The sequence below is a fragment of the Sycon ciliatum genome, chromosome 10 (genome assembly GCF_964019385.1).
Source record: "Sycon ciliatum chromosome 10, ocSycCili1.1, whole genome shotgun sequence".
Lineage (NCBI taxonomy): Eukaryota > Metazoa > Porifera > Calcarea > Leucosolenida > Sycettidae > Sycon > Sycon ciliatum.
The window spans coordinates 25,709,133-25,733,791 of NC_088652.1; the positions used below are offsets into that span (position 1 = coordinate 25,709,133).

Here is a 24,659-nt window from a genome sequence, read left to right on the forward strand (position 1 = left end):
GTGCTAGATGACTATAGCATAGTGGGGCAGTGCAATTTGCCAAGGCGCTAGCTGTTGGATGCCTGTACTACAGCAGAGCCAATTTGCAGTGGGGGGGGGGGGGGGGGGGGGTGCCAGCTGTTGGATGCCTGTACTACAGCAGAGCCAATTTGCCAAGGCGCTATCTGTTGGATGCCTGTACTACAGCAGAGCCAGTATGCGCTATTTGGCTAAGTCACACCTGAATACTTGCTCAGCTGGTATCTAGTGCTGTGCCGGCATTTGGCGATGAGGTCACACCTTGTGTTCAGGAGGGTTGCTTTGTCGGCCGTGATAATTTCTAGCTTCTCTGTTAGACAGAGGTTACAGCGCTTAGTTGTTGGGCTGTACGACTTGGCTCTGCGCTTGACATTCCATGACACGTTGTACTCCTGACCCTGGTTTTTGAGCGACCAAACGTAGCTTGACAGCTCGGTGGAGTTGCGGTATTTCTCGTGCCGCATTGAGGTCTTGTGATTGGCGTGACGAAGTTTGAAGGGCGTCTCAGCCGAACCAATGTAGTACTTCGGGTCGTTTGCGCCGCCCACGGCTGCTTCGTACACGACACAATCGGTCTGGCATGCTCCACGCAGCGGGCAGTTGGCCTTGTCACGGCTAGCGCATACTGGCTCTGCTGTAGTACAGGCATCCAGTATGCTTTGCTAAGCAAGGCATGTCCTGGTGTGGCACTGGCTCTGCTGTAGTACAGGCATCCAGCACGCACCTGAATCTTCACACCTGAAAGGCTAGTGCAACCATCGCACCCAGCTGTAACTCCTCAGACTTCACTGGCTCTGCTGTAGTACAGGCATCCAGCACCCAACACCTGAATCCTAACACCACCAAAGAGGCAAGTGCCGCCATTGCACCTAACTGTAACTCGTCGGACTTAATTGGCTCTGCTGTAGTACAGGCATCCAACAGATAGCGCCTTGGCAAATTGGCTCTGCTGTAGTACAGGCATCCAACAGCTGGCACCCCCCCCCCCCCCCACTGCAAATTGGCTCTGCTGTAGTACAGGCATCCAACAGCTAGCGCCTTGGCAAATTGCACTGCCCCACTATGCTATAGTCATCTAGCACTCAGCTTCACACACTTCTCAGCCGGCAAGTTAGCCCATTGATTATGTATCAGGGGTCCCGCTAAGCCTTACACTTGCTTCCGCCTGCATCCACCTTAAATTCCCATTATGCTTTGACCAGTCTGCATTGAATATTGTTCGCCTGATGATTGCACACAGTGCATGAAACTCGGAGTAGCGAAATATTACAAGTGATCCATTGTTTGTTGACATGTGTACGAGTTCCTATGTACATATTCCCTTGGGTGTGTATATGCCCGGTTGGTTGGGCATTGCGTGCTATACAATCATTGAATGTATAAAAATTTAATGAAAATGCGCATGTCATGCGCTTTTGACCAGTGTAGCCCGAAAAACTCAATGGCAGACAGTCGCTGTCCAACTCCATCACACATACACACACCCATTTGAATTATATACAAACTTTGTGCTTTGGAATTATCATGTTATGATTCTTTTTAATATTTCCTTCTCTCATAATATTATATTCGTTCTTAGCAGGAACCGGAGGTTTTTCCTCTGGTGAGAAGGCAGAATTGCCTGTGCTCTAAACGAATTCAAATAAAAGAAACAAACAAACAAAACAAACAAACAGGGGGCGTCGGAAGGTATTTCAGGGTGGTACTGTCAGCCACCGGAAGTACAATTTACTCGTGGGGTTGGGTGGCTCCTCTGACAAATTTCGAAATCGAGTGCCCTGGTCAGTGTATGCTATTGATTCCTAGGGTAGAGCTAGCATGCCCGGCCAATAGTGGTACAGTGAAATCCGTCTAAAACCACCGCTCAAGGGACCTTCAAAACGTGGTCTCTGTTACCAGGTGGTCTCCTTATCCAGGGTGGTTTGACTGGAAATAACATCCCTTGGTTCTGGTTTCAGTGGTCTTCTTGGACAGGTGGTCGCCTTATCCTAGTGGTCGCCTTATCCTAGTGGTCGCCTTATCCTAGTGGTCGCCTTTGTAGGTTTTACTGTCCGGTCAATACCGTAGTGACCCTCGCTTGTCCGACGCCCCTGATCCCTTTGTATTGAGCTAAAGTAACAGCAAGAATACTAATCACTCAACACTACGAATCAAACACTTTCTTTCTGGACTAACCAAGATCTGAGGGGAACCGTCGCCGTTGGCCAGCTTCTTATTTTCCATAATGCTGCTGCAATGGAGAGGGAGTCGTATTCGACTCCCTGCTGTATTCGGAGTACGATGGATGAGTTAGAATAAGGATGTGGAGTTGGCAGTCAAATGAGGTGTGTTCCTACAGGTGAATAGGTTGTAGAGTATATAGCCATAGGCTAGCTGTTCATGATACATGACTAATCCATTTGATAATCATAATACAGAGCATGCAGAAAGAGAGTCAATTGTGACACAGCGACATTCGAAAGCCAAATGGAATGGGAAAATGACCTCTAAGTCCAGTCCCGTCACAGCTATTGACTACCCAGATCTTTTCCGAAAAAAGTTGTTGCATGAAATACTTCACATCACCAATGTTCCAATATATCACCAATGGCTTTGAAAGGCCTCGTTGAAATTTCTAGCGTCTTCTCTGCTTCGTGCGCTGAATGCATTGTTGTCCGTGTGCTCGTGCTAAACCAGGTTCGTACGTTTGTGGTGATGTGCCGTGTGTCCGTGTGCTAAACAAGGGTCGTGCGTTTGTCGTGATGTGCGGTGTGTCTCAATGTGCTGAACCAGGGTTGTAGATTGGTAGTGATGTGTGTTGTGTGTGTCCGTGTGCTAAACCAGGGTCGTACGTTTGTGGTGATGTGTGATGGCCGTGACACGGTGGCGCGCATCAAAGCGAAGTTGCTTCACTCACTCAACGACTGGGGAAAGTCGGCTCACCAGTTTCGCCTGCGCTACAAATCCTGCTTCCTGCAGGATGCTGTCAGTCTGGAGGTGAGGCCTTTGTTAAGTACTGTCCTTAGGCCCTCGGGCGCACGTAGCCCCATGGGTGACGTGCAGGGGGGGGGAGGGGAGGGGGGCATGTACACCCCCTAAAAATGTTGACCTTGGTTGAAATTTTTAGGGGGGGGGCACGTACACCCCCTGAAAATGTTGACCTAGGTTCAGCATGCACATAATGACCGTGAATGATATACACCAGCCATCCTACACATATGCGGCCATGCACCCCCCCCCCCCCCGAAAGAGTGATCAGCCATGCCCCTGACCCTTATTCACCCTCTATGGTGTTGACTCAAACGAGCTAGGAACACGAAATCCATTAATTTGAGCAATTTTGCCAGCGCTAAGTCCTGCTTCTTGCAGGATGCAGTCAGTCTGGATCCTGTGCCTTTGTCAAGTCATGTCCTGATCCCTTTACTCACTTCTAATTGGGAACTCGTGGTCTGCCAGGGGGGGGGGGGGGGGGGGACATGGGCGTAGTTAATGGGATTTTCCGTCTTTTACCATTTAGATAGTGGTGGATATGATCTACTCAACTCCCACCGCTTTAGGAGCTGCATCTGTGCCTTGATCCTTGAGGGTGGTGGTGTTCCTACAGATGTGGTAAACTTGGTGTGAGTCGCACGCAAACTGTGGACATAATAATATCATTAATCCCACTGCGCCTTCTCTTCAGATTGAAAATTGTGATATTGGTGTTATGGTATCCACATCAGTTCACAATCAAAATTCAAACACAGTCATTCTGTTTGTTACAAGTGATTGTCCCTGCCTTTAGCTATCGTATCGCCGTTGTCCGCCACTGAAATGCATTACAATGCAAGCCCCGCCCACGTCTCGCGGTTTGCTAGCGTTGCTGCTCCTAACCCGAGAGGCAGAGAAATATCCGCCTTCCGGTTTGGGGGGTATTAACCCGGTTTCCTGTCCATAGCAAGGCTGCACAGGGCTGATTGCTCAGTTCCACGTGCTTCTATCCTTGCCAGTCTACTGTAAACGCCATATATATATATATATATATATATATATGGTTTCCCGCATTTTTCCACCGCTCCATACATTCTTATGGTAGTGTAGTGTGAACTTGAGGCGCGTAAGAATATTCTTGCTGATTCTCTACCCCCAGTATAAATTCTGGCTTCGTTTTCGTTCTTGCTCATTCCCATGTATCTACTGATGAAAATGGGTGAAAAGCTTTTAATATATATATATATACGACCTGAGGGAAAAATCCCGGGCCATTTCAAAATCCGACAAAGTCATTGTCAAAGCCGACAAAACCAGCAACTTGTACGAGGTATCGCGCGAGCGGTACAACAAGCTACTGAAGGACAATGTCACGAAGGCATACAAAACAGCCCCGGCAGCAATGTATAAGGACATCAACAGAGAGGCAAAGAGCATCGCACAAAACATGGAGAAGCCGCTGGATGACCGCATGGACACGATGGCAGAGTCTCAAGCATTCCTGACCTTCAAGGATCATAAAGACAGATTCGCCAACGATCTGCCATGCAGGTTAATCAACCCAGCAAAGGCCGAGATGGGCATCATCAGCAAAACAATATTGGACAGGATCACAACTGAGGTCACCAAAGCGACTGACATCCAGCTATGGAAAAACACAGCATCGGTTCTAGATTGGTTCCGAGGATTGGACGACAAAAATGAGAGAACCTTCGTGTGCTTCGACATCGTCAGCTACTACCCGTCAATTACAGAAGACCTCCTCCGCCAAGCACTGAGATTTGCGGGGCAATACACCAACGTCAGCAAGAGCGACGTAGACATCATTATGCACGCGAGGAGATCTCTGCTATTTGACGCATCAAAAACATGGGTAAAAAAGGACAACGCTAACGGATTTGACGTAACCATGGGGTCTTACGACGGAGCTGAGGTCTGCCAGCTGGTAGGCGCATTACTCCTGAACAAGCTGGCAAGCTACATCGACAAGCCATCAATCGGATTGTACCGTGATGATGGCCTAGCTACCCTAAGGAGAGTGCCGGGTTGGAGAGCAGACAAGATACGGAAGAACATCATCGGCATGTTCCAATCACTCGGCCTGAAAATAACAATCGACGTCAACAGAAAAGTAACCGACTTCCTAGACGTCACTCTAAACCTCGAAACAGGCACCTACAAGCCATACCGCAAGCCCGGGGACACGCCCCTCTACCTTAACCGTGAGTCTAACCATCCTCCAATAGTAATCAAAAACCTGCCGCAGTCCATCAACAAGCGCCTAACGAGCGTCTCTGCCAATCAAGAAGTCTTTGAAGAGGCTGCCCCCACGTACGCTGCAGCTCTCTCAAAAAGTGGCTTCAACTACGCACTCGTCTATAACGAGGAACTGGCGAACACAGAAGGACAAGCCAGGAGGAAAAAGAATCGGAAGAGGACCATCATTTGGTTTAACCCACCGTACAGCCAATCCGTGAAGACTGATGTTGGCGCGACATTCCTGAGACTTGTCAAGCGCCATTTCCCAGAAGGATCTGCCCTCAGAAAAATATTTAACAAAAACACGATCAAAGTCAGCTACAGCTGTTCGCCTAACTTAGCCTCAATAATCAAGGGCCACAACGCGAAAGTCCTCAGACAGCCGGAAGAAAAGAGATGTAACTGCCGTATCAAAGCAAACTGCCCACTCAACGGGGACTGCAACGCCAGCGAGATAGTGTACGAAGCTACAGTGGACTCCAATCTCAGCCGGAAGAAGTATATCGGCATCTCCGAAACCCCGTTCAAACTCCGGTTCAACAACCACACGTCATCGTTCCGGAATGCCCCACACAGAAACAGCACAGAATTGTCAAAGCATGCATGGGCATTGAAGGAGGCAGGTGAAGACGTCAACATCTCGTGGAGAATCAGGCAGAGATCCAGCGCCTACAAAAGAACCTCGAAGCGGTGCAACCTATGCCTATCGGAGAAGATCGCCATAATGAAGAGTGACAAGGCATCGCTCCTCAACACCAGATGCAGCCTGGTCACAAAATGTCGCCACAGCACCAAGTACCTCCTATCGGAGGTGACCTGAACTGTAGACTGCGCTTGCTATCTGTTACACATATACAGAACTCCTGCTATCTAATGTGCATACATCCTACTTCACTTTATGCACACCAGCCGGCCTGCGCGATTGCTCACACTACCACACTTGCCACATTTATCTTCACCTGTGATTCCCACCTAGACTGGCTAGCGTGCTTCTTTTCTCCACCTGTGATTCCCACCTAGGGTGCTTCTTTTCGTCTTTTCTGGTATGTAAAGGGATACTGATGTGAGAGAAGAGTAAGTTGCCTGAAGAGTGCTTTTGCACGAAACTCAGAGTAGCAACACTGAGAAACTTGGAGATCCTTTGTGTCTGAGTGTATATATATATATATATATATACTCAATCTGCGGACAGCATGCTGTTTCGTTCTTTGTGAACTCGTCAGCGATATATATATATGAAGTCTGAAGAAAATGTTGAACGGCCTCTGCTGGGATGACGACTACACCATAGCTCTGGTTTAGAGCATCGCTGGCTACAAGCGAGGGTCCCTGGTTCGAGTCCTGGTGGTGACAGTCAATTTTTTCTTCAGACTTTTCCCGTTTGTCTCTTTCCCTCAAACCAGTTATTATATATATTATATTATATATATACTGCACGATCAGGTCCTCACCAGAGATACATCATCGTTCTTTGCAACTCTGAGTTTCATGAAATGAATCAATCATCAGGCAATAGAAACAAACTGATACAGGGCAACTAGATCACTACAGGTTATATACCCAGTCAGACAGCAAGCGCGAAAGAAGGCACTAAGTTAGGGGTGAGAATATTCCGTGCTAAAAAAGCAGGCTTCAGGTGGCAATGTTTAGGGCTCTGTACTTGTACTGTGTGCATGTGTTGGATATGGCGTTGGGTATGGTGTATGAATTGGCAGAGTGTGCAGGCTGTTCACGCGATGCTCATACGTAGGCAGGGCGTTGCATTTGGCGTATTGGTCATTCTAGGTGACTCCTTGGAAGTTCACGAGTCGGAACTTGTTTGCGTGCCTGCACTTTGCGACGATTTCGCTCCTCTTGTTCAGTGCTAGGGTCTTATCAGCAATTAGGATTCTGGCCTTTTCAGTTGTGCAGAGTTTGCATCTTTTTGTTGCAGGGTTGTAGGAGCTGGTCCTGTCTTTTATCTGCCAGGTAAGGTGGTACTCTTCCTTGTTTTCCTTCTTCTGCCACAGGTGTTCCGACAGTGCGGTCTTTTTTCGGTGTTTCTCGTGTCGGAAAGACATAGTGTGATTGTTGTACCGGAGCTTGAATGTTGTGTCTGCCGAGCCGATGTACACCTTTTGTTCCTCCTGGCAGACTACGGTGGCTTCATAGACGATTTGTGTGGCTTGGCAGTGGCCATCCAGCGGACATTCCGTTTTTTTCCTGCAGTTACATGGTTTTTCTGGGCTTTTTTCCGTGAGGTGTTGTTTGTTGTGGCTGCTGATTTTGGCTGCGACGTTGGGGAGGCAGGAGTAGCTAACTTTGACGTTGTTGTGATTGAATATCTTTTTTAGCTCGCTGTTTCTGAAATGCCGGTCAATGAGCCTCAGGAATCCGGCGGCGACGTTCGTTTTCACGTTTCGGCTGAAGGGAGGGTTGAACCATATGATCTTTCGTTTTCTGTTTCGCTTTTTCCTTTCTTCTTTGTTTTGCTCCGTTGGTTCAGTGTACTGGATTTTTTCTGTATATCCACTGGCTGAGAGTGCTGCATTGTTCATGGGGGCTGCTTGGTTAAATGCGTCGATGTCTGAGGAGTTGGTAGAGACACGTCTGCTGATAGCCGCCGGAAGCTGTTTTAGTATATTCGGTGGGTGGTTTGAGTGGGTATGGATGTATCTTGGTGTGTCGCCTGGCTTCCGGTGTGGTAGGTAAGCTCCCGTGGCTAAGTTGAACGTGACGTCAAGGAAATCTACCACCTTGAGGTTGGAGTCGATGGTGACACGGAGTCCGTTTGCCGTGAAGACTGCCGTCAGTTTCTTCCGAAGTTGCTCTGCAGTACCACCGGATGCGTTCTTTATGATGGCTAAGCCGTCATCACGGTGGAGGCCGATTTGTCCTTTGGGGATGTGCTCTGCGAGCTGGTTCAGCAGGTAGGCTCCGACCAGTTCGCACACCTCTGCACCATCAAACGATCCCATCGTGACATCAAACATGGATCCGTTGCCCTTCTTGATCCATACTCGGCCGTCCTTGAATATCACGGACTTTCTTGCATGCATGACAATGTTTCTTTCTTCATCTGTGATGACAGTGTACGTTTCTGCAAAGTCGAGGGCTTTTTTGAGGAGCGTTTCGGCGATTGACGGATAATACTGGACAACATCGAAACGAACAAATGTGTGTCTGCTCTTGTCGTCTATTCCTTTGAACCAGTCGATGACAGATACGGTGCTTCTCCAGAGGTTGATTTCAGTTGCCACACGTACAGCGCTCACCATGCGGTCGAGGATCGCTTTGCTGATGACACCCAGTTCCGGTTTTGCCGGGTTGATGAGTCGGCAGGGCAGGTCGTTCTTGAATCGGTCTTTGTGATCTTTAAGAGTGATGAACGCCTCTGATTTTGCCATAATGTCTACGCGGTCGCTGATGTTTAGCTTCTCTGCTAGCTGCTTTGCTTCGTTGTTGATTTCGGTGTAAGTGTTGTCCAGGAACAAAAGGTGTACATTGGCTCGGCAGACACAACATTCAAGCTCCGGTACAACAATCACACTATGTCTTTCCGACACGAGAAACACCGAAAAAAGACCGCACTGTCGGAACACCTGTGGCAGAAGAAGGAAAACAAGGAAGAGTACCACCTTACCTGGCAGATAAAAGACAGGACCAGCTCCTACAACCCTGCAACAAAAAGATGCAAACTCTGCACAACTGAAAAGGCCAGAATCCTAATTGCTGATAAGACCCTGGCACTGAACAAGAGGAGCGAAGTCGTCGCAAAGTGCAGGCACGCAAACAAGTTCCGACTCGTGAACTTCCAAGGAGTCACCTAGAATGACCAATACGCCAAATGCAACGCCCTGCCTACGTATGAGCATCGCGTGAACAGCCTGCACACTCTGCCAATTCATACACCATACCCAACGCCATATCCAACACATGCACACAGTACAAGTACAGAGCCCTAAACATTGCCACCTGAAGCCTGCTTTTTTAGCACGGAATATTCTCACCCCTAACTTAGTGCCTTCTTTCGCGCTTGCTGTCTGACTGGGTATATAACCTGTAGTGATCTAGTTGCCCTGTATCAGTTTGTTTCTATTGCCTGATGATTGATTCATTTCATGAAACTCAGAGTTGCAAAGAACGATGATGTATCTCTGGTGAGGACCTGATCGTGCAGTGTGTATTGGCTCTAGTACCCCCGTACTATTGAGCACTATTCGCGTCGGACGGGATCACCCCAACTGATATAATATATATATTAGATTGAGTATTTCGCTCCTGCTCTTGTAGCAGTTGAGCACTCTTGCGTGGGGTAGTGCCTTTGCTGTTTGCGTTATGCAGAGCTCACTGACTTGTCAGTTTGAGCACTCTGGCAAGGTACGTTCGGGCCTGATTGGAAATTTTTATTTCCATTGCTATCAGGTTCGGCCTCATTTCCTCTGTGCTGCGCTGATGAGTTCAAAAAGAACGAAACAGCATGCTGTCCGCAGATTGAGTATTTCGCTCCTGCTCTTGTAGCAGTTGAGCACTCTTGCGTGGGGTAGTGCCTTTGCTGTTTGCGTTATGCAGAGCTCACTGACTTGTCAGTTTGAGCACTCTGGCAAGGTACGTTCGGGCCTGATTGGAAATTTTTATTTCCATTGCTATCAGGTTCGGCCTCATTTCCTCTGTGCTGCGCTGATGAGTTCAAAAAGAACGAAACAGCATGCTGTCCGCAGATTGAGTATATTATATTATATATATTATATATATATATAGAGTTGCTGTCTGATGATCGGTTAAAACCGTGAAACTCAGAGTTACAGAAGAAACGCTTTTCGTCCCTCTCAAGTGTGTATATATATACATGTATAACGAAGTGCCGAGGAGAAATCTGTCGTTAAAATAGAAATCGTTATACAGAAATCGATACATATACTGTCCTATTGAGCGTGGAGAATGAGTGAGAATCGTTACCTTTGGTACACGTAAACTAGTCAATTTTGGGAAATCGTTATATATGCGCCTCGTTAGAATAATGGCTTTTACAGTATTCCACACTTTCTCATCCTGTTGTACATTGTATATCTGGTGAATTGTATTGTGTTGTCATATACTGCAGAGTCAAGGTGTCGGCGACAGTACAGTCATACAAATGATACCACTCACGGGCAATGACAAGGTACACTTTGGTCTGCTGGACCTGCTACGTCTTGTTTTCCCCTCTCTCTCTCTTATGTCCTTCTCCATTTTTTCTTGGCACGCTTTGTCTGTGCAGACGCCGAGACCGCCAAGGTCGGCTGAGCAGCAGGGCCCCACCACCACTTTCCGCGTTCATTCGGGAGCATAGACAAAACAAAACAGAAAAACAGTTCATTTTGAGAAGTCAACAAGCCCACTGTGCTAAGTATTCTTCTGTAAAGGCGTATAATTGGTGCATCCATTTTTTCCGTGTGTTTTCTTTTAGTATCTCCTCCTATCTCACTCACTCTCTCACACATTCACTCACGTACTTACTCGCTCACTCCCTCCTCCTCTCTCTCTCTCTCTCTCTCTCTCTCTCTCTCTCTCTCTCTCTCTCTCTTTCTCTCTCTCTCTTTCTCTTTCTCTCTCTTTTCTCTCTCTCTCTCTCACACACACACACGCAGACACAGACACACACACGCACGCACAAACACGCACACACACACACACACACACACACACACACACACACACACACACACACACTGTCTCTTTCTCTCCCTCCCTTTCCATAATAACACCTCCCTTTGCATCTGGTCCCTCTCATATCTCTTGCACAGATTGACGGCAACATGATCTGCTCCAAGAATTCCTTACACGTTGACAAGAAGCTGCAAGAGTCTCCCGTGCTGCTGGCATTGCAAAGTGAAGTATCCAAACTGGAGAGACGATCACTGTTCATGCAAGCAGTGACGGTAAGTTCAAAACCACTTCCACTTACTGTAAGTCTACACAAATTCAGCGCATATAAATTTTAGGCTATTTTCGGCCTGGTCATGTTTGGCCGAGAATTTGTTGCGGCCGACATTTTGTTTTGCAAGGTTCAGTGTGACAGTGTATACAGACGGCAGCAGTACAGGCCGAAAATTTGATGCGGCCAAAATGGGTTTTAACCCTGGGAGACCGAAATTTGAATGAGCCGAAAATGTGTAGACTACGTTCATAGCATTCTAAGACAATGCAACTACAGTAAAACCTGTAATGGCGACCACTCGACCATGGCGACCACTCAACCATGGCGACCACTCGACCATGGCGACCACTCGACCATGGCGACCACTCGACCATGGCGACCACTCGACCATGGCGACCACTCGACCATGGCGACCACTCGACCATGGCGACCACTCGACCATGGCGACCACTCGACCATGGCGACCACTCGACCACTCGACCATGGCGACCACTCGACCATGGCGACCACTCGACCATGGCGACCACTCGACCATGGCGACCACTCGACCATGGCGACCACTTTTCCTTGTCACGGACGCATTCACATTCAAAACACCTCGGATAAGGCGACCACTCGCTCAACGCGACCGGCGACCACCCACCAGCGACCGTGTTGCACAGTGCTAGTCATGTAAATGTATGCTTTGCATGGTGCACCAGGCACGGTAGATCTACACATCAGTGCAGGAAGTGTAGACGTACATGGTGCATGCACGACATTTGACAGGGCTGAGCCTGAGGACCCCAGGCACATGAGTCGTGCTAGAGGAGCATCGGTGTGTGCACTGTGATGCACTGATCAAAATGATGTATCACATGTGGATATGGTCAATGTGACCCACTGAACCTGGATAAGAAGACCACCTGGCCACGGCGACCACTTTTTCTCGTCCCTTGAGGGGTCGCCTTAAACAGGTTTCACTGTATATATTATCCTGTGCCACGACTCGTTTGGCATAGTGATGTCATTTTAATGATGTAATCCACTTGACCGAGTACGAACTGCATTATACGCGGCCAACCCGTAGGCACACATAGAAATGGTTAAATTGTGTTCAAACAAAAAAGATGCATTGTGTGTGTGTGTGTGCATGTGTGTTTGTGTGTGTGTGTGTGTGTGTGTGTGTGTGTGTGTGTATTCGTGTGTGTTTGTGTGTGTGTGTGTGTATTCGTGTGTGTATGTGTGTGTGTGTGTATGTGTGTGTGTGTTTTTCGTGTGTGTGTGTGTGTGTGTGTGTGTGTTGTGTGTCCAGTTTCTGATCTACTTTCAGTTACTTATAGTACCCCTGCTATTCGCTACAAACTACTGGTGGAGTGCACTCTGGTCGGGTGAGTTCACAGCCGTGGTTCATTACTATCATGAACATTTGCAATGAGTGTATGAAATGAAACGATGTGTCTTCAGAATTCCCAAATTCCATTCCAGCGTATTTCTTGCACTTGAAAATACCGCCATTCCGGCAACAGGCTCTCAGCTGCACCAAATAGATTGCCAATGTTTCCGAGCCCATTGGGCATCAACAGGGCATGCCCTGATGATGCCCAATGGGCGAAATATTGGCAAAGTTATCTATTTGGTGCAGCTGAGAGCCTGTTGCCGGAATGGCGGTATTTTCAAGTGAAATGAAACAATTGCGCAGTTAATCAAGTTCCATACCTAAAATGTTACATGCTGTTGTCCGTGCTGATTTCTTTGCGCCTTTGCAGGTGTCTTTGCACTGTATGGATTCTTGTACATGCCACAGTTCTACTACGTCGGCGGTGTTGCCACGGTGCCCAATGTACTGTAAGGCATGTAACATGTAATGAGCCTACTAATGTTACACACGATCCTAAATTGAATGAAAATAGAAGAAATCACATGGGAACGAGTAATGCAGCAACTATCCACGACTGTAACAAGATGATAAACAGTCAAAAAGTGCGATAACAGGGCACGAAACTGACGAGTTAAATTTACGATCCTAAATGTTTTAATCTTTGGTAGCGTCGCTCCCAACATCTCAAGTTGTATGCACTAAGCCGCTTGCTGCTGGGATTCTTAATCAAGCACTTGTACGAGTTTTGCAAGAACACACACCAGTAACTGTTCAAAAGCCACAAATTCTGTTTGAGTTGATATACTGTAAATATACAAAATTTCGGCGCTGCAAAATTTCGGCACTTCACGATTTTTGACATTTCGGCGGCGATTTATTTTCGGCGTGGGGTAGAGGGTATGGTATAGAGCGACAGATGCTGTGAAAAATTTCATCGGCATTTTAATTTAGGCGTTTTGGGTTGGTGCCGAATATAGCCGAAATTAAATAGCTGCCGAAAATTTGTATACAGTCAAATCTGTCGTAAGCGACCACCCCTTGGTGCAAGAAAAAGCGGTCGCTTACGGCAGATGGTCTCTTACGGCAGATGTATGGTAAATCCGGCATACCAGGTATATGCTTCCATGTACTCAAATCGACGAGGATAATGTGATTTTTAATATCATTTTTGATATTCAACGACGACCATACCCGTATAGTACGCGTATGCGACACGGCAGTAGATCGACACTGCCTGGACTTGAGAGCTACAGCACAGCCTCAGTACAGGCCAGGCGCCAGTCGATCGCACTTGCAAGACAGCGCATTTTCACACTTTGCAGTTGACAGCGCACTGGCAAGTACAGTTTCGCACCTTACTCAGTTACTGAACCTGGGTCGCGGTCGCTTACAGCAGATTTGAATGCAGCCACCGTGCATGAAATCGCGGTCGCTGGTCGCGCACAGCAGATGGTCGCTCTGGACAGATCAGTTTGTATGTGAAACCGTCGGTGCACGGAAAATCGGTCGCTAACGGTAGATGGTCGCCTACAGCAGAGGTCGCTAACGGCAGATTTGACTGTATTTACAGTATACAGTTCTGTCATGGACCACAGAATGGTTGGGAGGGGGGAATCAGCGTTGCCCCCTAGACCGTTCCTACTACAGGTCCTCCCTCGTTAGTAGATAATCTCTGGGCCATCGAAAAAGTTATCTTATAACGAGACTTATCTTGTAGCAGGACTTGCAGCTAAAGGTGAAATAGGCACTACTTCGTACTTACCGGGGCTACCCTCGATACAACATAAATTATCGATGCTTCAACTCGTTATAAGATAATTGAAAATCTCCAAGTTACTCCAACATAACTCTTCCTTGGATGTAAAGGATCGACAATATTCACGAATACATAGACATAATACGTTTCCTCTTTCTGCTTTATCCCACGTGTTTTGGCCTTGGTCCTGCATGGTCAATAATTATTATCTTATACTGAGGGTTTGGCACTAGGGCTTGGCGGATAATGCCGGCAGAAAAATTGGCAGAATTCGGTACTTTTTCTGGTAAGTTTCATGCATGTTTGGTATGTGGATAAAGAAATGGAGCAGAATTCGAGGAATTGCCCGCCATAAGGTTTGTATGGTTCTGCCAATTTCGGTGCAAAAAAAGCAGAATCTGCCACCTTTTCGAGCATTATCCGCCAAGGCCTATTTGGCACTCCAGGGACCTGGGCAAAGGGTCGTTATAACGGATTTTATGTACTAACGGATCATGTTGTAACCGGACCTGTAAACAGTTGCATAGACCACGTTTTGCCAGGGGATTTCAGATTTCTATTTACTAACGGGGGTTATGTAGTAACCGGACTCGTTATAATGAGGGAGGACCTGTATCCGTGTGCTGCCGTCTCTGTGCGGTTGCGTCAGCGCATAGAACATTATGCTGTGCTGGGTGATATCCTTATCTGTTCGTTCTTCGGCGCTTCATTCTCCCGGCAACACTCCACTCTTTTTTATCTGTATTTATCTGAAGATCATGTCAATTTTCTTGGGTAATCTCTAGGGCATTGAAACTCTAAGTAACAGCAGAAAGAACCCATCGCCTGCCGTATGTTTTGTGATCATGTTGCACTGTGCTTGTTCTGTGGTCCTGCGCAGGCATTTCCGCTTTATCATCATCTACTCCATACTGAGTGCTGCCATGGCGACAGGTTCGCTAGTGCTCTGGGTCTACCTGCTAACAAAGTCTGAAAGATTGCTGGTAAGTCAATACATGTACTGTGTTCTCCGGAGTACAATCCGCACTTTAAACACCATTCTAAATTCACCTAAACAAATTCGATGCGGATTATACTACGATGATGAAATTGACGGTGATAACTAGGGTAGGTGTCTCTATTTTGTGCGCAAACATTTGGGTGGGGAAAATACGGTAGTTGAAAAATTGCACATGGAAGCCAACTTACTCTTGTTTGGTCTGAAGTCGATTAGTATGGTGGTAAATACACACCTGGCAATATAGCGGAAAATACATGTACACACCTGCCCACACACACTCTCTCTGAAGTCGGTGACATTATCCTATCAGCATTTTGCTTCTACAGTAAAACCTGTGCTTGTCGCACCCTGTACCAAGCGGAATCCTGTATCGACTGGACAAAATGTTCATGCATCGACGTGCTGTGCATCGAACATGCATCCCTGGATCCAGTGGAATCCTGTCGTATCAGGACAACTCATGCTGCACCACGGGCATCCTGTTAGGGCAGGCTTCACCGTATTTGAAACTGGTGAGTATATGGGTGGCAGGACAAAAACCAAACTCAGGGTGCAAGCAATTACTGACATTCATTAACGTCACCCATCATCTTTTTGAATTCATTAACATATTCAGTAAATTTTGGTTGAGACGGTTACCTCGATATTATATTATGCGATTGTGTGACATTGTATTTCACTGTGTTTGCCTGGTTCATTGTGCAGGACGGCTGTAAAACAGCTGCGGCTGGACAAGACTTGTCGCTGGCCTCTGACAGCTGCAGCAGCCAAGTCTGGTTCTCAGGTTTGTCCAGCGGGAGGCTTATACCGAACATGGTTCCTGGGCAGGACTGGTGGAAGCAGTTTTTGATTGGTCCGGCCATACCCTAGTCTTTCATACAGTTTGTGTATGATATGTAGGGTAGTCACATGACTTTCATACAGTTTGTGTATGATATGGAGGGTAGTCACATGACTTTCATACAGTTTGTGTATGATATGGAGGGTAGTCACATGACTTTCATACAGTTTGTGTATGATATGGAGGGTATACACATGACTTTCATACAGTTTGTGTATGATATGGAGGGTATACACATGACTTTCATACAGTTTGTGTATGATATGGAGGGTATACACATGACTTTCATACAGTTTGTGTATGATATGGAGGGTATACACATGACTTTCATACAGTTTGTGTATGATATGGAGGGTATACACATGACTTTCATACAGTTTGTGTATGATATGTAGGGTATACACATGACTTTCATACAGTTTGTGTATGATATGGAGGGTATACACATGACTTTCATACAGTTTGTGTATGATATGGAGGGTATACACATGACCTCCTCAGCAGTATACACACGTTGGTGGTCAAAACGCTGGTCCGGCCATGGCCTGACCAACCGGGCAGGTTCCGCCGGGCCTGCTGGGTTGCTATTGGCATTCTGAAATGTGAGAAGCATTGGTGATCCACTCCCTCCCTTGTGGGTTCTCGGTGACTGGCCTAGGTTGGGATAGGGACCTGTTGTGTCCTGACTCACTCTGTCACATGGCATGCAATCGCACATAGCACTCACAGAGGATCAACCGGCCATCACAGGCGAATGTAGGAAAAGACGGTGACACAGAGCATGGGTAGTGAGCACTGCAGTATACTGTATACGTACAAGTTTTCGTTACGAGATCTTTCGTTAGGTCACTCCACCAGCAGGTTCGTTACGTACTAAATTTAGTTTTTGGTCGAGGTCTGTCACCCCGAACGCTCAGAAGGGTCAAGGAATCGAAGTGCGCCGTGCAGACACTAAGTGCCGTCCTCCAAACTTCACGTGAAATTCGAAAATGACTCGCGCGATTGCGCTTGGTACAAACTTTAGTTATTTCGCGCCCCCTAATGAATATAGCGAAAGTTAATTCCTAACGGAAAATTTGCACTTTTATTCAGTATACGAAATGCATACAGAGTAGGTATTATAACGTGTCAATCATCAGAGTGCATAACAGGACCGGTTCTTGAATCCCCTGACAGAAAATTAAATCTTAATGTTGTTATTGTCTGTGGTGTCTCTATTGTCTTGTAGCTCTTGCGTATCCCATCCACGTCCTGGTCAATGTGTGTGCTATGACAACAGCAGTTCTGCTCGGGCTCAACCTTCGATTCAAGGTACATTGGAAACCAAGATTTTCGTTTCGTGGCAACTGGATACTTTCTGGTGTGTCTCTATTTGACTTGATGAATCTTCTACGTCTCTTGTCTCTTGGTAGCCTAGTAAAATTTCAACGTCTCGAGACGTGCAAATTAATCTTGACGCATATTTTAATACTCGAAGGAAAGCAGTATCTTTCGGCCTGTGTATCAATGAAGCAATTCCACCTCCACCAAATGGGCTCTCTGGCCGACCTCATCAGAACAGCGACACGACTCCAAGTTGTAGATACAGTGAAACCTGTGACTAACGACCACCCCTTGGGGCCAGAGAAAGCAGTCTTTAGTGGCAGGTGGTGCTTACTTCGAGGTTTGCACCGCACAACCATAATTATATGAATGTGAGACTGTCCGTGCCTGGCGAAGTGGCCTGTAGTACCAGGCTGGTCGCTAGTCACGGTGGTCTTTAGTTACTGGTTTTACTGTACGGACAAATACAATTTCCCCATACAACTCAGAGCCATGTTGCTGGTGTGATGGGGTCTGCCAGAGATCACATGTGTTAGACGTAGACTTGCTAATGTTTTAGTGAACATTTCATTTTTGTATCATTGTGATCTGCACTAGTATGCTGTAGTAGCACACAGTGAGCTATGACCTTGCATGAGGTGAGGTAGACGTGGATGCGGCAAACTGTGAGATTGTTCTTCTTCTGGTCTACTCCACCCCCAACTTAAAAAGAGTTACACATTGTGCTTTGATGGTGACAGGGTTTTCTATTTCTCTAGGAGTATTTTGAAATGTCAGCCTGGTTGACTGTCGCGATTGAGCCGTGAAATCTGTGTGTGTTTACCCCTTCCCATGAAGATTGATGTACGCTTTACACCATGCTGTGTAATGCCGTTGGTAGATTGGTGACAAGTTGGAATCGGTCCTGTTGGAATTGAGAGATATTGCTCAGTGGATAGCCGTGGCTAGCAGTGAAGAAAGCAGGTACAGTACAGGAGCAAAATTTTGCGCTATATTTTTTGTTGTTGAAAAATTATTTTATTAGCGATGTCGAAATATTATTGACGTTTCGGGCCAGTCACCCATCGTGAGAACCTGACGTTCTGACGAAACGTCAATAATCTTTCGACATCGCTAATACAAGAATTTTTCATCCAGCGCATGCGCCAAGAGTGAGTAGCAACTGAATAGAGCGGTTGCCAGTTGACAAACCCCCTGTTTATTTACAATGCAGTTGCGTGATGTCCACCACTTTCTGAATTGTTGTTACTTGCTGGCAGAAAGCAACCACTTCAACCAATCGGGTACAGCTCACTCATTAATTAAAACTCTTGACCCCTATCTTTATAACCCTCTCCCGGCCCACCGGAACCGGTCCGGTTGGTCAGGTTAGCACAGGACCAACTTTGTGGCAACAAACACATGTTTACTGCTGAGGAGGGCCCACATGTATGTACAGTCAACTTCGCGAATAACGACTGCGGATATAACGACAATTCGCGAATAACGACTGCGGATATAACGACAATTCGCGAATAACGACTGCGGATATAACGACAATTCGCGAATAACGACTGCGGATATAACGACAATTCGCGAATAACGACAGAATTTTCATGCCCGGAGCAAAGTCCCATCCAACTGTGGCACATATAATGAGACTTCGGGTATAACGACACTTCGCGAATAAGTACACTTTTCTGATGCCCCGCCGAGTGTCGTTATACGCAAAGTTGACTGTACCCACCATATCATACACAAAGTATGGAAGACTATGGTACGACGGACCAATTGAAAACTGCTTCCGGCTGTCCTGCTATTTGTCTCTCTCCTCTCTATCTTCTCGTTCATTTTCTTACTCTTTCCCTGCTCACCCTCATCAACTCTCACATGTTCGCACCCTTGCACGCATGCACATGCAAACACACATACAAACATGTGCACACACTCACATCTATTTTTCTCATCTTACAGTTCTGCTGAGAGGTATGAAGCTGCAGCTCAGATCAATAGTTTTGTGGGAACTTCGGACGATGGCAAATTCCAAGTAGTCCAGCTGGGAGGGTAAGTGAACAACATGAGACGTTTCATGACTGGGACTGAGCGTTTGTTCTGTCACTGACGTTCAGTAGAAGCAACTACATGTACCCGCTTTGTATTTCCTTCTCCTCCTGCCTGTGGTAACTGAACCAGTATTTTCGTTAGTTGGTTTGTAAAACTCTTCCGAGCCAGTTTTTCATGTTTGAAGACATGGATATGTGTGTGTGTGTGTGTGTGCGTGTGTGTTTGGGGTTTTGGCGAGCAGTTGATGGCTCCTGTTTACCTACATGTACATATACGGTCATGTGCAGGCACCGTAGAATAGTTTACCTTTTGCTATGTTCCTGTCAGTCTTCAGTCACTGATCAACCTGAGTTTGACCGTGCACGAGGAAACACAGGAGCTGGCCGTGGAAGCTCTTACCATGATGCTGCAAGTACCCACCATACAGGTTAGTCTGGTCCATGTTTTCTATGCTATTGAAACGTTTGCCATAGCAGGGGTGTCGGAAGGTATTTTAGCGTGGTACGGTCAGCTATCTGAAGTACAATTTACTGGTGAGGGAGGGGTTGCTGACCGTAAAAAAATTGGAAATTCATAGACCAAGTCAGCGCACTTTATTGATTCACGGGGTACTTGGGGCAAAAGGTGATACAGTCAATACCGTAGTGACTGTAGCGTGTCCGATACCCCTGCATAGTTCTGTGGTTTACTGTGCTAAGGTGTACTTGGTAAGACAGGATGAGATCACATGATGCTAGACTGTCCCCAACAGTTGAGCAGCAACATTTCATCTCAGCATCATGTTGGGTTTTGGTTGGGCCCGAACAACTATCTTTGCTACATCATTTATGCAGAGACGAAAATTCATGAAAAGTGGATTCTGTTTCGGGTCCCTGGTTTGAGTCTTGGTGGGAGTAGTCAAACTCACTGTTTTGAAGACTCCCACCGTCTTTCCCCGATAACAAGTCCCACTCGATTATAAGTTGCACCCCCATTTTCAGGTTTGAGCCATATTTCAAATGGTGAACGGTACTATTCGGCCAATAAAGAGAGGAGAGGAAGAGTTCTGTACATTGAGCCATATTGTTTCAATATATTCCTTGGCAGTAGTAAGCCATGCTCAATTGTAAGTCGCACCCACTCTTTGCCCTTGAATTTTAGTGCACAAAGATGCGACTAATTCCGGGGAAATACGGTAATTTCTCGCTGCACCTCCGTCAAGCGTATGTATCAGTGACTTTCCTGTGTCTTGTGTCTGTAGAATGTGTTCGTGGAGAAGGACGGCATCACAAGCCTGGGTGCTCTGCTTCGCTCCGACCGGGTGCGAGTACAGGGACACGCCGCACACGCCCTGTCACTGGTAGTGGCGGACAATGCTGAGAATGCGTCAAGGCTTGCGGCAGGAACAGGGTATGTGTATCCTGCGTGTGTGTTCGTGCGTGTGTGTAAGTGGCTTTTACGTTGTATGGGCAGCCTGCGCAGCTGCTTGCAAATAGTTTCAAGTGCATGATACTCCGGAAAACATGGTATCATATTAAATTTATTCCGGTCGTAATTGTGTTTGCTGGCCAGACTCTCAGATGTTGCCTTCGCCATGTCAAGCAGAAGTGAAGGCGTGAGTGCGTATGTTGCCGACATCCTCAACCACATGATCGCTCAAGCGCCGCTCAGAAGCTCGATTCGTGATGACAAAGAGCTGTGTGAGTGAATCTAAGTACAGTGTATTCTGAGAAGATTGATCAATGTAATTATTAGGATTTAGAGAGGTTTTTAGGATTTAGAGAGGTTTTTTAGGATTTAGAGAGGTTTTTTAGGATTTAGAGAGGTTTTTTAGGATTTAGAGAGGTTTTTAGGATTTTAGAGAGGTTTTTCACCTTCCTGCATGTTCTTTACATTGTCATGTTTTTAAGCTTTGTTTATGTGTGTAGTTTTCAAGTCAAAAACATGTAGGAAATGTCTTTCAGCCAGATTTGGCAGAATAGTGCTGTGTGGATTACAAGTGCAATCCTCTGACCAGCGTGTTTCTCTCATCCGTTGAGCAAATTTCTCACCCATTCACCAGAGGGAACGGTTCTCAGCCAACAAAGTTTGCTGAATTTTGTGCGCAAAGTCCCTGAAGCCATGAGAATAGTGCACCGAAAACCGGTCTTCTCGAGGGACTGTTTATCTCTTTGTAGTTCGATGATGCCATCTTCCTTTGGTCCATTGATGCATAGTAGTAGTAGATTCTTTTTTCGACCAGACGAGACCACGCGATGCTTGCGAACACCAGCACGAACAGTTCACCAGCAACACTCGACAACAGCAAGTAGTTGATCTTGACAAGCTTGTTTGGTGAACTGCTCGTGCTGGTGGTCGCAAGCGTCATGTGGTCTCGTCTGGTCGAAAAAAGAAACTACTACCGCTATTATCTATTTGATTATGATTGCACTATATTTGTATGTGTGTGTTTGTTTGTTTGTTTGTTTTGAATGTGTGTGTGTATGTGTGTGCATATGTGTCTGTTACTGAATGTTCGCACATTCTTTCCCTTGACTTGGCAGTTAGTGCAATGGTGAGAGAAGCTGTTCAGCCAGGCGATGTGGAGGAGTTAACATCAGCCTGTCTGCGGGCACTGGGAATCATAGCTATGGAAACACCGAGTGTATTGCAAGGACAGGTTAGAGATTAATTACTTCACCTCATCATTTTGCGGGAACTAGGTCTCCGGACCTGGTGAGAAGGCAGAAATGCCTGTTCACTTGGTGAAGTAAAATAAAATATACCAACAAACGAACCTAAGTAACAAGATTCAGTGGTGTTGAAAAGTGTGGTTTTGCCATCGCTGTGTGAGATTGATTGTGTTGCCTCTCGATATTCCCATTGTTGACATAATGGGGATGCCACTTAATTTCGTTGACGGCTTGTGTGTGTGTGTGGGGGGGGGGGGGAGTATGCATGTGAAAGAGTGTGTGTGTGGGGGGGGGGGAGTGTGTGTGCGCGCACGCTCATGTGTGTGTGTGTCTGTGTGTGTGTGTGTGTGTGTGTGTGTGTGTGTGTGTGTGTGTGTGTGTGTGTTCAAGGTGTGTGTCTGTCTGAAAAATTGTATGTGGTATGTGTCTATGCGTAATTTGTGTGCATGTTTGTGAATTTTTTTTGTTTTTGTTTCTGTCTGTCTGTCTCATAATCTTTTTGCATTCATTTCTTTGTATCTGTGCCTGCATTTTCATTTGTTTCTGCAGGATGACCTCATCCCCAGCTTACTCTCGATGCCTCAAAATACAGGGAATTTGAAGATATTACTGCCCACAGCACAGCTGTTGCTGTGCTACGCCGAGGAAAAAACGGTAGGCCTTCATCATGATGTGTGTGTGTGTGTGTGTGTGTGTGTGTGTGTGTGTGTGTGTGCGTGCGTGCATGCGTGCATGCATCCGTGCGTGTATGTGCAAGCTTCCACCCTATTCGATGCAAGGAAGGGCTGAAGGCAAGATGTGTGTGCCATAATGGAGTTGGAAGAGTACTGGCAAAATGTAGTCACAATATTGAAAAAACCTTTGAGATGTTCTTCACTGGTTTTGTTCATTCCATGATCATAATATGAGTATCACCCGGGCTGTATGTGAAGCGATTCCTGGCTTTCTTGACCTCCATGTCTGATATACACCAGTGTGAGTTTGCATTCACGGTTTGCCAGTGGAATTCGCTGGTTCCTGGATATAAGAACTAGTGGTACTTTATCTCTTGCTCATGGCGAGTCCAACTGTTTCTGGGCCCTTGTGTTGTCTGCATCGCAAGCCCTGCATGCTGATATTTTCTTGTGTGTGTGGGGGGGGGGGGGGGGGAGGGGGGAGGGGGTCTATGTGCGTACAGAATTTTCAGTATGTGTGTGTGTACGTGTGTTTGCGGGTGTGTGCCGCTGTGTGTGTGTGTGGGGGGGGGGGTGTGCGTGTGTGTGCTTGTGAACTGCTAGCATATGTGTGCTTACATGCGTGCGTTTGTTTGTATGCATACGTATGTCCATGCGCATTATCGCCTTGTAGCTGTGTCCACTACTACCCCTGACCGAAGTCAAGCAATCACTTGCTCTCATGGTCAGCACACGAAATCAACAGCTGCTGCATTTGATTCTGGAAATTGTCAACGCACTCTCATGGAAGAATAGGTACGGACGCGGATCATAACCGTTTCAGTGACATTGACTGAGCGGTCCTGCCCATTGGGTTCCTCTTACAAGTAAATATCTTTCCTGTTTGAGCATGGACCCTGTTTCCGCATCCTTCACTCCATAAAATAATGTGTAAAGGCTGATGGGATAGCCAGGCGCGTAGCCAGAATTGGTGGGTGGGTGGGGGGGGGGGGGGGCACGTGTACGCCAACATTTCGACCTATGTTCAGCCGGCACGAAGCTCGGATAAACCACTTTCTAAATAGATACCCACAGACTCCATTGCAGCTAGTTACACATTGAGATCAGTCATGTGATACTCTAGCACTCCAGCACGTTCTCTTTGCTGCGTACGTCAATTCAAAGGTTAGTGTTCTATTTCACCCCGGTGATGAGCCAATTACGGAAATTTGGCAAACATGCTTTAAGTGACGTATGCAGCAGAGAGACCGTGTGTGAGTGTTTGAGTGTTTGAGTTGAGTGACTCCGAAGTTCTGATACTGATAGAAAGAGAGTATATGATATTCATCGTCTTGGTGCCCTAGTTAGGCTTTTTGCATACTGTCATGACAACCTCTGGCCACTCTATTGTCAGTGGGGTTAAGGCTGAGAGGTTGCAGGCCGTCAAATACAGTGCTCAATGCCGGAAGGCAGAGCTAGTTCCGGCAAGAATAAGAAGGTGACAAGTGGTTGCCAGCGGTTCATGTGGGTTTGGTGTGCGTGATGTGAATGTGCCGGTATATACAGTGAAATCATGGCGTCACTCGGCTTCAACGACATCGCCGCCGAAGTGCTGCAGATCGTCAAGGAGAACATGGCCATCAAGCAGGATCGAGCCGAGAGCACGTCGCTGCTCGTCAACGTGGATACGCGGGCCGAGTACGACAAGGAGGCCGGAACGGGGGAGAATAACCCCGCCCTGGAGGACGTACCGGAAGAGCAGGAAGTTGATGTACCGGATGGAGATGGTGACAGCATTGGTGCTGGTGATGCCCAGAGACCGTTACTCGGCGCTAGTAGCGGAGCGGACGACATTGAACTGAAGAGCACCGCACAACGGGTAAGCCTTGATCAAATCATCTAAAATG

The 24,659-nt window shown here is 46.9% G+C and overlaps 1 protein-coding gene across 2 annotated transcripts in view; it reads left to right on the top strand.

The window, feature by feature from the left end:
* The window catches only part of LOC135825636 (uncharacterized), a 28,596-nt gene that overhangs the window by 1,278 nt on the left and 2,659 nt on the right, over nucleotides 1-24,659 (top strand). Inside the window, exons 2-18 of one of the 2 annotated variants that reach the window (XM_065338249.1) lie at nucleotides 2,842-2,994; nucleotides 10,310-10,369; nucleotides 10,992-11,126; nucleotides 12,420-12,495; nucleotides 12,874-12,952; nucleotides 15,122-15,224; nucleotides 15,947-16,025; nucleotides 17,311-17,393; nucleotides 18,286-18,368; nucleotides 19,359-19,448; nucleotides 19,776-19,875; nucleotides 20,689-20,837; nucleotides 21,000-21,127; nucleotides 21,971-22,086; nucleotides 22,649-22,753; nucleotides 23,447-23,568; nucleotides 24,319-24,631. In XM_065338249.1, the coding sequence (XP_065194321.1) occupies nucleotides 2,842-2,994; nucleotides 10,310-10,369; nucleotides 10,992-11,126; nucleotides 12,420-12,495; nucleotides 12,874-12,952; nucleotides 15,122-15,224; nucleotides 15,947-16,025; nucleotides 17,311-17,393; nucleotides 18,286-18,368; nucleotides 19,359-19,448; nucleotides 19,776-19,875; nucleotides 20,689-20,837; nucleotides 21,000-21,127; nucleotides 21,971-22,086; nucleotides 22,649-22,753; nucleotides 23,447-23,568; nucleotides 24,319-24,631 (1,974 nt within the window). Of the gene's footprint in view, nucleotides 1-2,841; nucleotides 2,995-9,294; nucleotides 9,366-10,309; nucleotides 10,370-10,991; nucleotides 11,127-12,419; nucleotides 12,496-12,873; nucleotides 12,953-15,121; nucleotides 15,225-15,946; nucleotides 16,026-17,310; nucleotides 17,394-18,285; nucleotides 18,369-19,358; nucleotides 19,449-19,775; nucleotides 19,876-20,688; nucleotides 20,838-20,999; nucleotides 21,128-21,970; nucleotides 22,087-22,648; nucleotides 22,754-23,446; nucleotides 23,569-24,318; nucleotides 24,632-24,659 lie in introns of those variants that run through there. The other variant, XM_065338250.1, reaches the window with a different exon arrangement.